Raw genomic sequence first — 13,207 nt, 5'->3', positions numbered from 1 at the left:
ACCCTCTAAAAATACCTAGCCCACGGGGCATGAGCCCAATACACATACAGGCAGCATTGCAATACGTTGTGTAGCCGTTCGCATCCACAGCAGGGGGAAAATGGGGCTCCATTGTCACATAAAGAGTGGTGAAACACGCTCATTAAAGTGTTACTTGACACCTGGGTGCATGTTGGTGTCACAGGGGGTGACTCGTCTGGTGAGAGTTCTTTTTGCCCCTGGAAGTGCAGGGAGGAGACCCTGTCTGTCACACCTTGTTGTTGCCCAGTGGGTTTGTATTGTCTGCAGTCTGGGGCTCGTTGTTGGTATGTAAATGTTGTTTATGCTGTGGTGGGTAGACTAGACTCTAGAGTCTACACACTACAGCATGAAACCTTTTCTCCCGTTTCAATATTTTTATTAATCCATTTTCGGTGGGAACCCCTTTTGGTGTTTTAAGCATTATGTTATACTTTAGCTATTGAAAAATAACAGATCTACAAGCTCATAGCGCGCCACCGAGTGCTGCGCTATGAGCTTGTAGGTCTGCTATTTTTGAGAAAAGGTGGCGTAAATCTTTGAATATATATTCTTTCAGAGCAAACGTTTTTGACTCAAATCTTTACTTCTGGGGGGTAACAACAACATATTTTCAGATGGGGGTCCGCGGCCACATACAGATAATTCTGGGGGTCCTTGACAAGAAATATTTTGAGAACCACTGTCATAGAAACATGGGTTTTTCAGAAACTTTTAGGATTTAGAAGATTTAGAAGAGATTCATCCTCAGGTCTAAATGGGAAGGAAATGCCACAGGAGTTAACAGTACAATGAAGACATAAAAACAAAAATACATATTCATACCAAAAATACAGTGTAATAATCATCACATAACATTAAACACTTTTTTTGAGATGAGACCTTTTTTCTGTCTGGAGGCCTGTTTGACATCTTCATATTTTACCCTGTGTTCCATATGAGCTATCTCAGTTCCCAGTTTGAATGTCTACCTTCTAATCTAATCAAATGCATCCAGATGTTTCTTATATCTGTCACACGTGTCCCTGCAGTCTCTATATATATACTCGAGACAGGGATGGGTCGGATATCTCTAACGACTGCATTTCATTATCTTCTTGTGAGTTAAGCCTAATTTGTTCTGTGTTACGTGCTGAAAATAAACTTTATTTTCAACTTGACATTTTGTTAGTTTAGGGTGAATGACTGTCAGGCACGACTTTACAACAAAGTATAGCCTAAATGAGTCTTTTTAGAAACACAGTTCCTGGGTGTAATTTATTCCTGAAATGAGCTGGAACTGCTAGGCTGCTGATCTGGAGATGAAGCAAACCACTCTTCACCAATGAATGGCTGCTATTAGCTTAATCATGCTCAGTCAAACGTAGCACCACGGGGGGAAAGAGACATTAGCAGCTATTGTTCCCTCCGACTGTAAAGATTGTAGCATTTAAAACTAGGACATTAGGAGTACCTATACGTTTGTTTTCGGCACATGTGACTCTTTTTTATACGGAGACAGTCACAGTGGCAAGACTAACTGTTAGAGGAGAAAAACATTATTATTATTTATATCTAGACATGTAGCTAGGTGTAATGTTAGAGACCACAGAAGTGACCCTTTCAAGCTTGTTTTCTCAACTCGCTGTTTTCTGTAAGACATTACTCTATAAGCCACATCTCCAAAACTGGTGGGTCAAACTGAACAACCAATAATATGTCAATTTTAAGCTATGATTCCCTGCTTTCATATGACATGAAGAAACAAAACAAAAATCCAATGACTTATTGTGTGTCAAGTTTGGTCACAAATGTGCATTTGCACTTTGAATAGCAACTGCTCATCATGGCTACTGATGGCTTATGCTGCTACATCTGCTATCTCTCTTCCTGCCTTTGTCCACCTCAGCTGGTCTTCTGTACTATTATTTTCTTAGTGTGCATTGATTTGTATTTGTGAAAGAAGACAATGCCTGTTCGCTGTAAGCAGCAGGGCCTTGAGCAATTGTTTAGGACACAGAGGTGTGGGACACCATTTGGCAAATGTCATCTAAGGGCTTTCACAGATAATTGGGAGATGTCCCCAATGTCTCCTTTGACACACAGTGGAACACAACTGATAGCACTTAGCAGAACGAGTCCAAATGTCGCACCCTCTGTTTAAAGAGACTGTGGGCGCATGCTTTTGGCCTGACAATGTTGTCGAGATGTATACTAACTGTTTCAACTTTCTTCAGAATGTGTGGGAGTGGTAATGCTTGGACTCTTTCAAGTTTGGAGTGAAAGGAATGTCTTATGGCACGTACTAGTGTGGCACACATGTACGTAGATTGTGTATGAGGAAGCTAACACTGTTTGTGTGAGCATTGCATTGAGCCCTATAGGTTTAGAAACATGACAGGAGAATGACCAACGTGTGTGAGAGGGCTAATAAACTGGCAATTCTACTATTTTAGTGTTTGATGTAATTGTGTTTTCTGTACCCACCTATGCTTTCTATGGCATAGGCAGCTCCTGGGAAAATCTAGACGGCAGTAGACGCAGCTGCGCGACATGAGACTAATTAATTAGAGCGACAGAGAAAGAGAGAGGAGTGTGTGTGTACTTGTGTGCGTCAATTTAACAAAAGTGCAGACGATCAGAAATCAGCAGAGAGTGATCAACGTTTGCGCTACTCTATGCCGAATTGAAGTGGACTCGGTCCCAGACTTTTTTTCTTCTCCCTGGAAATAAGAACGTCTGGGTTTCCGAGGCTAGGGCAGCAGTGGCTCAGGGGTAGAGTGACCGGATGGAAACCGCAAGGTTCCCAGTTCGATCCCTGTGGGCTCCCCCAGAGTGTCGAAGTGTCCTTGAGCAAGACACTGCCTGAACCCCTAATTGCTCCTGATGTGCTGGTTGGTGCCTTGCATGGTTTCCCCCGGCATCTGTAGCCCACCACACACCGGCTGCGTCCGCCGCGCGGCGGACACAGCCGCCTCCATTATTTTCAATGAAGCTATCGCACACCGGCTCCGTCCGCCGCGCCGCCCGGCACGCCGATAGAACACAGTTCTATTTTCCAGGCGGCGCCGCGCAGCAACGCGCCGCAGACGGTCGCAGACGGTGTGCGATGGGCTTGTGTTGTTTTTGGCAGCATTTTGATTTCAGTTTTAGTCATAGTCTCTTGAACAGTTTTCATTTAGTTTTAGTCACATTTTAGTCACCTGGAATGTTATAGTGTTAGTCTAGTTTTAGTTGACTAAATGTCATAAGATTTTAATTGACTAAATCCACAGTTGATTTAGCCTTGATGCCGTCGTAATGACTGATTTTACACGTGCTGAAAATAGCCGATCTACTGCGACGCGTTGTGAGCTTGTAGATCGTCTATTTTCAGCATGCAACTAATTGTAAAATGACTTATACTGGATCTCTCGTCCACTAGTCCCTTCCTAACATTTTAGTCTAGTTTTTATTTGTTTTCATTTAGTTTCCATTTAGTTTTCGTCAGTGAAAGAAAGATAGTCGACGAACATTTTTCGTCTTAGTTTTAGTCGACGAAATCAACACTGGTGTCAGGATGAATGTGTGTGTGAATGCATGGGTGAATGTAATGCACAATCTCACCTTGGATTACGGCGCTATATAAATGCACCATTTACAACCCATAACATGCCACCATTCTGTGTTTCTGTGTTTCTCTCCTATAGAAATAGAAGCCAAAGAAGCTTGCACTTGGCTCCGGGCTGCAGGGTTTCCACAGTACGCCCAGCTCTACGAAGGTAAAAACAACCCCAGTGTCACATTTTACACACAAAAATATACACACGGACAGCCCCCCTCTCACACAAAACATTCTTTAGAAGTACCGGTAAGTGTTTTTGCTTCGTGCCATCAATGCCTCTGTATTTGTACAAGCAGATACAGCCCTGACTATAAACCCAGGGCTACTTAGCACTAACTATTTAACATGAAGATGAAAAAATTTGAAAATTAAAAACAAAATCTAGGTTTTTGAGGGGCGCTAGCCCCTTCTATATTCAGCTTTTGGTGTATGTGCACAAACTTTGTCCTACACAAACATTACATTCCCATTGACAATGAATGGAGAATTTTACGTCATAGTGTCTATTTTACGTCATGATGATGTACGATAATAAGAGTTCCCATGTGAACTCACTTCACATGGGTGTGAAATGAGTTCACATGGGTGTGATTTATTTTTAATTCTGTGTACATTCTGAAATTTGCCACACAGTAGATTAAAGATCACGGTTGGCCTTTTCACCAAGATCTGTCCATGACTTATTCTGCAATGTATTCTGCACTTTTCAAAAGATGTCATGCACGGCGAAAGCAAGACCAAACTAGCGTAGTAGTGAACGTGTCATTGCTCACCGCCACCCAACCATGCCAGGTATCCAATTTGTCAAGAGAACGGCGCATCCGGTTTGTGTCCGCGCAGCCAGCCAGGCGATGAAAGCCAGTGAATGTTGAAATATCATTGATCACATAACAGATACACTTCAAACGGCCAATCAGTCACACCAGATTGGACATCTTTGCGTGTTGCTTGCTGACTCATGGCTGGACCATTACTTTCGTGGAATTTGTGCCGACCGACGTACAACAACTCGTTTTTTTCCCTTCCTTTTGTAAGACAAGGACAATAATCTCCATTGTCTGTGCTGTCAGAACTATTGCCCCACTAAAGATAAGCAGAGAGATAGGTAGTTTTTTTCCAGTACAGTAGGCCAAAGGGCTGCATGATTTCTTATCACCTTTGCCCCTGGAGGCTTTGGATCCAGGGTTGGGTCAACACATTCCAGCAAATACCGTCTACAGAATCTATTCCTCCATCTTTACACCCTGATCGCTTTGACTTCTTGTCCACAGAGAGCTTACATAAATAAATACGCGTCTGTCTGTAGAAGAGGTTGTGCTGAGAGCGTCTGTATGTAGAAGAGAAGCAAGAAAAGAACATGAAATAAAGGCTCAAAAGAGGAATCGGGGATTCCTTTGGAACATTGTTGGGGCACCTATTGTAATGTTTCTGCCAATCCCCCCCTGCCGCCCCGGGTCTGAAAGCTGCAGCTGTGTTTGTTTGGTCGGCTAAGATGCTGCTTCCTTTTTTGGCTTTTCATCAAGACTGTGTAGGGGGGGGCAAGGATTTGGGAGTTGTCTGAGTGGGTGGGTAGAGTTTGTAATCTATTGCACAATACCTCAGCACATTGATCCAATTAGTGACCAAGATAATGTTCCTTCCTACTAATCTCTCTCTCTCTCTCTCTCTCTCTCTCTCTCTCTCACACACACACACACACACACACACACACACACACACACACACACACACACACACACACACACACACATTTCTTTTTCAGATGCCCAGTTTCCAATGGACATCTCCTCTGTCACCAGAGACCATGACTTCCTGGACCGGGATGCGATCGAGGCTCTCTGCAGGTGAGACTTTGAATTGAAACGATGCCCTTTCAACGCCTTCCCTGTCTGTCCCAACGTCTCCCTACGCCTTCCCTGTCTGTCCCAACGTCTCCCTACGTCTTCCCTGTCTGACCCAACGTCTCCCTACGCCTTCCCTGTCTGTCCCAACGTCTCCCTACGCCTTCCCTGTCTGTCCCAACGTCTCCCTACGTCTTCCCTGTCTGTCCCAACGTCTCCTTACGTCTTCCCTGTCTGTCCCAACGTCTCCCTACGTCTTCCCTGTCTGTCCCAACGTCTCCCTACGTCTTCCCTGTCTGTCCCAACGTCTCCCTACGTCTTCCCTGTCTGTCCCAACGTCTCCCTACGTCTTCCCTGTCTGTCCCAACGTCTCCCTACGTCTTCCCTGTCTGTCCCAACGTCTCCCTACGTCTTCCCTGTCTGTCCCAACGTCTCCCTACTCCTTCCCTGTCTGTACCAACGTCTCCCTACGCCTTCCCTGTCTGTCCCAACGTCTCCCTACGCCTTCCCTGTCTGTCCCAACGTCTCCCTACGTCTTCCCTGTCTGTCCCAACGTCTCCCTACGTCTTCCCTGTCTGTCCCAACGTCTCCCTACCTGCTGCCTGTCCCTGTCTGTCCCAACTCTGTGCTCCATTCCTGTGGTTTCACTTACACTCTGTCTCTCTCTCTCTCTCTCTCTCTCTCTCTCTCTCTCTCTCTCTCTCTCTCTCTCTCTCTCTCTCTCTCTCTCTCTCCCTTCATCATCCGTAGTATCTCTTGTTTTGCCCAAATGAAAGCGTGAAGGGGGTATGAAAACTTCAAAAGGTGGCGTGCGTTCGGAAACTCGCAGACGAGATGAAAGCGTTCCCTGATAAGCAGCTCGGAGCCCTCTCTACCTTTCACTCTCTCGTACTCTCTTTATCCCCCCTCCCCCATCTCTCCTTTCACTCAAGGACTGAGATGATTCCTCTCTCCGCCGTCAGGAGCGTTTGTGCTAGAGATAACGTCCCTGATGTCCTCTGCTCTGCTCACGCTACCATCCTCTATTTCTGTCTCTGTCACAACCAGTGTTGATTTCGTCGACTAAAACTAAGACGAAAAATGTTCGTCGACTACCTTTTTTCACTGGCGAAAACTGAAACATTTTAGTAGACTAAATCATCTGTAGATTTAGTCGACTAATATCTTATGATATTTAGCCGACTAAACCTATGACTAACAGTAAAACATTCCAGGTGACTAAAATTCCAAAGACTATGACTAAACTAAAATGGAATTGTGCTGCCAAAAACAACACTGGCCGTTAGGAGCATTTGTGCTAGAGATAACGTATCTCGTTTCGTCCCTGATTGTCCGCTGCTCACGCTACGATCCCTCTGGCGATGCCTCTATTTCTGCCTCTGTCAAAACAACAGGGAGGCAAAAAAAGATCCACAGCTTTTATAGAGACGGGAGAAAACAACGCAGTATAATGAGATTATCGTCCCATGTGTGAACGAATCCACGTTGAATATGGAGAGAGAGACACTAATTACTTTAAATTCCAAACAGTGTCTTCTGCTAGCTCAGAGTAATTGGAGTGCGTTGGATAAATGGATAAAGTCAGAGAGAGAGAGAGAGAGCCTAAGCCAGTGCTGGAGAGGGACGGACCTCGAGGTGCCACAGCTGTATAAATTACCATATGAAGGGGGAGAGGAGGTTAATGGCTATTTAATGGAGTTGGCTCCAACGTCAAACTTTGTCTCCGTAGCAGCCCTAGAAAAACCACAGCAGGTGTTCCCTTGCTCCGTACATCTGGAAGCTATCGCTTCCATCTTTATCCCCTCCTGCCAGATTTTCACCCCCGTCTCCTCAATTCCCTATCCTTCTGTCTCTCTCTCTCTCTCTCTCTCTCTCTCTCTCTCTCTCTCTCTCTCTCTCTCCGTTGTTGTCACTTGATCTGCCCTATAACAGCCCCCCCCCTCCCTTCCAACCCCTCGCCAGGTGGCTGAGGGGATAAGCTTTCTGTTCCTCCTCCCCTATACGTTTTCGTCAACCCGGTCCAGCAGATTTCTCTATCTCTCTCTCCGTTTCCCTCTCTTTTCTCTCTCTGTTCCCAGTGAGATCTGTGGTGTGTCTATCAGCAGCCCATTAGTCAGCCTGGATGACCCCCACACACACACACACACACACACACACACACACACACACACACACACACACACACACACACACACACACACACCTCATATCGCTCCATGTCCTCTGACATCGCAGCGTGTATCCTGTGGAATGGTGAGAGGGTTTGCAATACTTAAAAAGTTAAAGTTTACTTTACCGTAGGTCGATCACCACGATGTGGATCTGACATCATCAAACCCTCTACACTCAAGATATAGCCATGAACGCTGGCCATTTACCTGTTTTTCATTGTGCATTTTTTGGAAGACTGGATCATCACCTACCGGACAGCAACTCTACATCTGGCCTCACTGACACCAGATGAATAGTTTTAACTCGTATACTTGTGTGTGTGTGTGTGTGTGTGTGTGTGTGTGTGTGTGTGTGTGTATTTGCAGGAGACTGAACACCCTCAACAAGTGTGCACTAATGAGACTTGAGATATCACCTCAGAGAAAGAGAGTAAGTATCAAATGAGCTTTATTATTAATGTAGAATCTTTCTTTTTTTTCCTGCAAGGTGCGTTACTTTACGTGAAGGTTATATATATATAAAAGCAAGGTCAAAGAATAGAGATGGAATATTGGCACAGACAGACAGGTTGCACACAGTCACACACAAGCACGCACATGCATGCACACTTTCACCCCTTTGCAAAAGACAAACTCCCCTTCTTCAACTCAACGCTCGCTGTATAATGACAAGGCACCCGCTTTATTGAATATCAAGTGTGTTGCGAGGGCTGGGGGTGTGGTCACTGGGTGTGGTGGTGGTGGGGGGGGGGGGGGTATTTTAATGTCTAAATTAAGGGGTTGCACTGACCCTTATCTCAAGACCTGCTCCTCATCTCTCTTTGGCTCTCCATAAAAGGAAATACTGCGCCGCTTTCATGCAGCACTTGATGCATTAAAACAACATGGTAGTACTACTACGTTTAGACTTTACAGCATCTCATTCCCATTTCCTACGGAAAATCCCTCCGGGGAGGAACGTATCGGTTTCTGTTTCTGTTTCCCCCGAGCCCAGTTAACACAACTAAACCCACTACACACACTAACCTACAGTGACAATATGTGACCTTGTTTTGTTTGGGTTTTTTTCCCTCCTAAAACTACTCTTAACAGCCTTAAGTGCTGCACAGTGTCATCCTTGTTTCTGCTTGTAGCGGTATTCATTAGGCCACCTTCTCCTCCGCGTCACCTTTCATTTGGGGAGTCAACAGGGAAGAGTCCAGGAGTCAAAGAGAGGGTATTTGCTCTCTCTTTGTGGGACGACCCCCCACCCCCACACACCCCCCCCCTTAGTCAGCTCAGGAATGCATTGATCTCTCCACGTCTTCGGATTCTCAAATCTTTTGCCCTCTCCCTCTCTTTAGCCACACCCTCCTCTCTCTCTCTCTCTGTCAGTTTTTCTTTGTTTTTGACGGGTGCTCGCTCAGCCCCTCCCAATGCATGGCTTTCCGAAATTACATGTCTGCAAGTCTATGGATTGTTAATGCTGGTTTAGAGCCTAATTCTGAAGTCTATGGACTTTAATATCTGTTTAGATGGCAGTGAAATGACAACATATAAGACGTCAACTGGCTGATATAAATACTGCCCCTCGCTGGTCCCCTCACTTCACACGGGTGTGATTTTTGGTTTTATTGCCGTAAAAGTCTGTCTTCTACATCTCATTTTGAAGCGCTTTGGGCATCCTTTTGAGGTTCACAGATAGTTCCCACTATGGATGTGAGATGGTTTGAGAATAAGAGGCTCCTGTTACAAACAGAACATCCTATTTATTTCATCCAGCATCATGCGTGTCACTGTATGTCAAGTGAGAAATAATGCCACGACGGTGTGTCTCAAAATGTCAAGAACAACCTAAGCCTCTGTATATTAATTACATATGCTTTACCGGTACACCATTTACAGGGCAAACTACGCACATTTCCATCAGTTTCTATACTGTGGCTGTTGTATAGGATTTTGATATTGGCATATCACCTACACTTAAACAGGTGTGGATATGCTAGTCATAATCTGCACAGGGAGGGAATCCCCCTGGTTTGTTGTGTACTAGTATGTGTGTGACAATGAGATCCACTGAGGCCACACTTTCTTTTGTGCCGTTCATGTAAACGGAGGATGTTCATGATGCTTATTATTATATTATATATTATATAATTATATTATTATAACATAGAACTCTTATAAGGATTGACATAATATGAGCCAAACACGCTTGCTGTTCTACAGAGGAAGAGAGAGAGTGTTGAGAGGTTTTCACATCAAAGACTGAGGTGGGGGCACAGAGAGGTGAGGGGGGCTGTTAAAATGTGGCCTGTGGTTTGGGTTTTATGGACTTTGGTCGCCACCGTTATTAGGAGCTGTGAAGAAGCCACTTTTCTCGGCTCTCTGGCTTCCTGTGTTCTCAGCTCAGCATGTGCGTGTAAGTGTGTGCGTGTGTGTGTGTGTAGATTAGCTTATGATACCCCTGTATCATACTCGGGTCTGTGCGTGTGTGTGTGTGTGTGTGTGTGTGTGTGTGTGTGTGTGTGTGTGTGTGTGTGTGTGTGTGTGTGTGTGCGCGCGTGCGCGCGTGCATGTGTAGATTAGCTTATATATCATACTGGGGTATGTGCGTGCGCGTGTGCATGCACTGCGTGTGTGTTAGAGAGAGACATAAAGGAGCAGACAGACAGAGAAACTGTAGGGGGTTGACCCCAGCCTGTCCGACTTCATAGTGAACTGTGGGGGTCAGGATGGCATTTCCAGGACTCCCTTTGGGGGGCGAGAGATAGATTAACCAGAATCATGGCTTTCTACTAGATATGTGACTTTAACCACTTACTATGTTGACTGGGGTGCCACAGGGCTCTAGCCATGGTTCCTCCTGATTCCCCCTGACTGGCGTACCACAGGGCTGTAGCCATGGTCCCTCCTTATTCCCCCTGACTGGGGTGCCACAGGGCTCTAGCCATGGTCCCTCCTGATTCCCCCTGACTGGCGTACCACAGGGCTGTAGCCATGGTCCCTCCTGATTCCCCCTGACTGGGGTACCACAGGGCTGTAGCCCTGTGTTCAGTGGTTGAATTAGCCTATATTCAGCTATTAGTGTAGATCTTCGTCTCACACAAACCCATTGACAATGAATGGAGAATTAAGTCCTATGTGGACGAGCAAATTGGCTATTTTTGTCCTACACAAATAAGAGCGCCCCTCACTTCACATGGGTGTGATCTTTGACTAATGTTTGCCTAATTATGTCATGCCCAGAATAGAGAGGCTAGGGTCAGTGTGGTTAACTATTCACAGTCTGTTAGTATTGTCCAGACAGTCAGGATGACTCTTCATATGGTCAGCTCAACCACTAGCCCACGCTGACTGTGTTTCCATCAAACACCACAAATGACTTCATGCTTTTTAATGAATGGCAGGATTTATTTTGCCACAAAGAGCTTAATAATATAAATCGTTTGGAAAACGGTGACATTTCTGACGATGATTATAACATTTTAGAACACAAATCTAGAACTCAAATTTGGTTAAGAATGGCAAAAAGTCGATGGAAAACTGTAAAATGTTTCCTCTATTGCTCTCTATACCTGTGGTTCCCAAAGTGGCGTCCCGGGGACCCCCAGGGGTCCTTGAGGGAGTTCCAGGGGGTCCCCAGCTAAAATGATAGTTTGGAACCAAATGGACCCTTATGGGTCTGTAACTCTGAGAGTGTAAATTGGGGTCCCAGAGATAGAAATGCCATTCAATGGGGGCCTGTAGACGCATGCATGTCAAACTGGGGGGTCCTTGAAATTAAAATGGCTGAGAATCACTGCTAGAGTTATTCTCTTATGGGGGTGCCACCCTGGCATATCTTTTTCAAATGGGGGTCTAATAAATGTAAATTTGGGGTTTTCCTTGACATGAAAACGTTTGAGAACCACTGCTCTATCCACCATCTTACCCACCTGTTCTCTCCTCCGCAGAGCGAGGACTCGGACGAGGACGAGCCGTGCGCCATCAGCGGCCGATGGACGTTCCAGAGGGACAGCAAGCGCTGGTCCCGCCTGGAGGAGCTGGAGGTGTTCTCCTCCTCGCTGCCGGCGGCGGGGGGCGGCGGTGGGGCCTCGTTCCTCCAGGACCAGGCCTCTACGACGGGCGCGCCTCTCACCCTCCGCGAGGGCCACAGCTCGGAGAGCGTGCTGAGCGATCTGAGCGAGCAGCCGGAGGTGGGCTCCATCCACAGCGGCGGAAGTGGAGCAGGGAGGGAGGAGAAGAATCACAACCAGCACGCCAGCGGTGGCGGTGCCCTCACGCACGCCACCCAGGCTCTCACGCCCGCCGCCGGAGGTGGCGGCGCCACACGTGCCAGCTCCGTGGCCAGCATCTGTTCGTCCTCGGGCACCGGCGGGTCCGGGGGGGGCTGTGCCATCGAGGACTCCCTGTCCGACGGGCTGCCCCCCTCGCCCCTGGAGACACACGCACTCGGACAGTTCACCTTCGACGTGAAGGCGGGGATGGTGGGGGGCGGAGCGTGCTTAATGGAGCGAGGGTTCGGCGACGGCGGCAAGAGCACACGATCGCGGGCGAAAAGCTTCCTCAAGAGGATGGAGAGCCTGAACCTGTGGAGCAGCGGCGCCTCCACCAAGAGGAAGAAGAAGCCCAGCATCACCGGCGGCGGCAAGCTGGAGATCAGCGGGCCGGTCATCAAGGAGGGCCTGGACGACAACAAGCTGCGGCAGCTCAACTGCGTGGACATCGCCAGCATCGCCGTCGACCACAACCTCAACCACCAGAACCGGAACCACCCCGGCCAGACCATGACGCTGAACCGCAACCGCTCCGTCTCCTACTCCACGCAGACCAGCAGCGGCAGCACGGGCAGCAGCCAGTCGGAGGCCAGCAGCGCCGGCAGCGCCGTGAGCACGCCGAGCCCCGTGACGCGCGCCCGCAGCCACAGCACGGCCGCCGGCTCCACCAAGAGAGGAGGCATGTACCTGGAGGGCTTCGACCCCTTCTCCTCCGGCGCTCAGCAGCAGGCCTCGTCCAACCAGCCGCCACGCCCGGCCAACACGCCCGAACCCAAGGCCGCCCCGCCGGCCGTAACCACCAGCGGCAGGACCGCGGTGGACGAGCAGAACCGCAGGAACAACCACCACGGAAACAACGCCCGAAACGCCAACAGACAGGTGGTGGAGGAGGAGGAGGAGGATGAGGAGGAGGAGGATGGCGTGATCTTTTTCTACCTGCCGGAGGGCCACAAGCCCGGGACGTTCCCCAAAGCCCTGCAGGACGGGAACAACGAGAACAACGGGAACTCGGTGGTCCTCAGGGGGGCGGGACGGCAGAGCAGGAGACAGCGCCGCTGCTCGGTGGGCTCCGCCGACAGCCGGCTCAGCTTCTACGACAACGTGCCGCACGCCGAGCGGGAGGACGAGGAGGACGAGGAGCACAAGCTGGACCAGGTACAGTGTTGATTGCGTCGACTAATACGATGACAAAAAGTGTTTAGCCTAAAGCCTATTTAGCCTATTAGACTAACATGTTAGGAAGGGACAAGTGGACAAGAGATCCAGTATAAAGGGCCTTGCAAACGTGCATACTCTTGCGTTGTCGTACCGTGACTTCTCCGAGCAAAAACGCAG

At 47.9% G+C, this 13,207-nt stretch overlaps 1 protein-coding gene across 2 annotated transcripts in view; it reads left to right on the top strand.

Annotated features, from left to right (window-relative positions):
• The window catches only part of dlc1 (DLC1 Rho GTPase activating protein), a 151,712-nt gene that overhangs the window by 117,293 nt on the left and 21,212 nt on the right, over nt 1-13,207 (top strand). For both annotated transcript variants that reach the window (XM_080760405.1, XM_080760404.1), the window contains exons 6-9: nt 3,687-3,758; nt 5,364-5,445; nt 7,980-8,043; nt 11,549-13,027. In XM_080760405.1, the coding sequence (XP_080616531.1) occupies nt 3,687-3,758; nt 5,364-5,445; nt 7,980-8,043; nt 11,549-13,027 (1,697 nt within the window). The remainder of the gene's footprint in view (nt 1-3,686; nt 3,759-5,363; nt 5,446-7,979; nt 8,044-11,548; nt 13,028-13,207) is intronic.

Source organism: Protomyctophum bolini (genome assembly GCF_963924005.1).
Source record: "Protomyctophum bolini genome assembly, chromosome: 3".
In the NCBI taxonomy this organism is placed as follows: Eukaryota; Metazoa; Chordata; class Actinopteri; order Myctophiformes; family Myctophidae; genus Protomyctophum; species Protomyctophum bolini.
The sequence above is the reverse complement of the archived record's forward strand: the minus strand, read 5'-3'. Positions and strand labels throughout refer to the sequence as shown.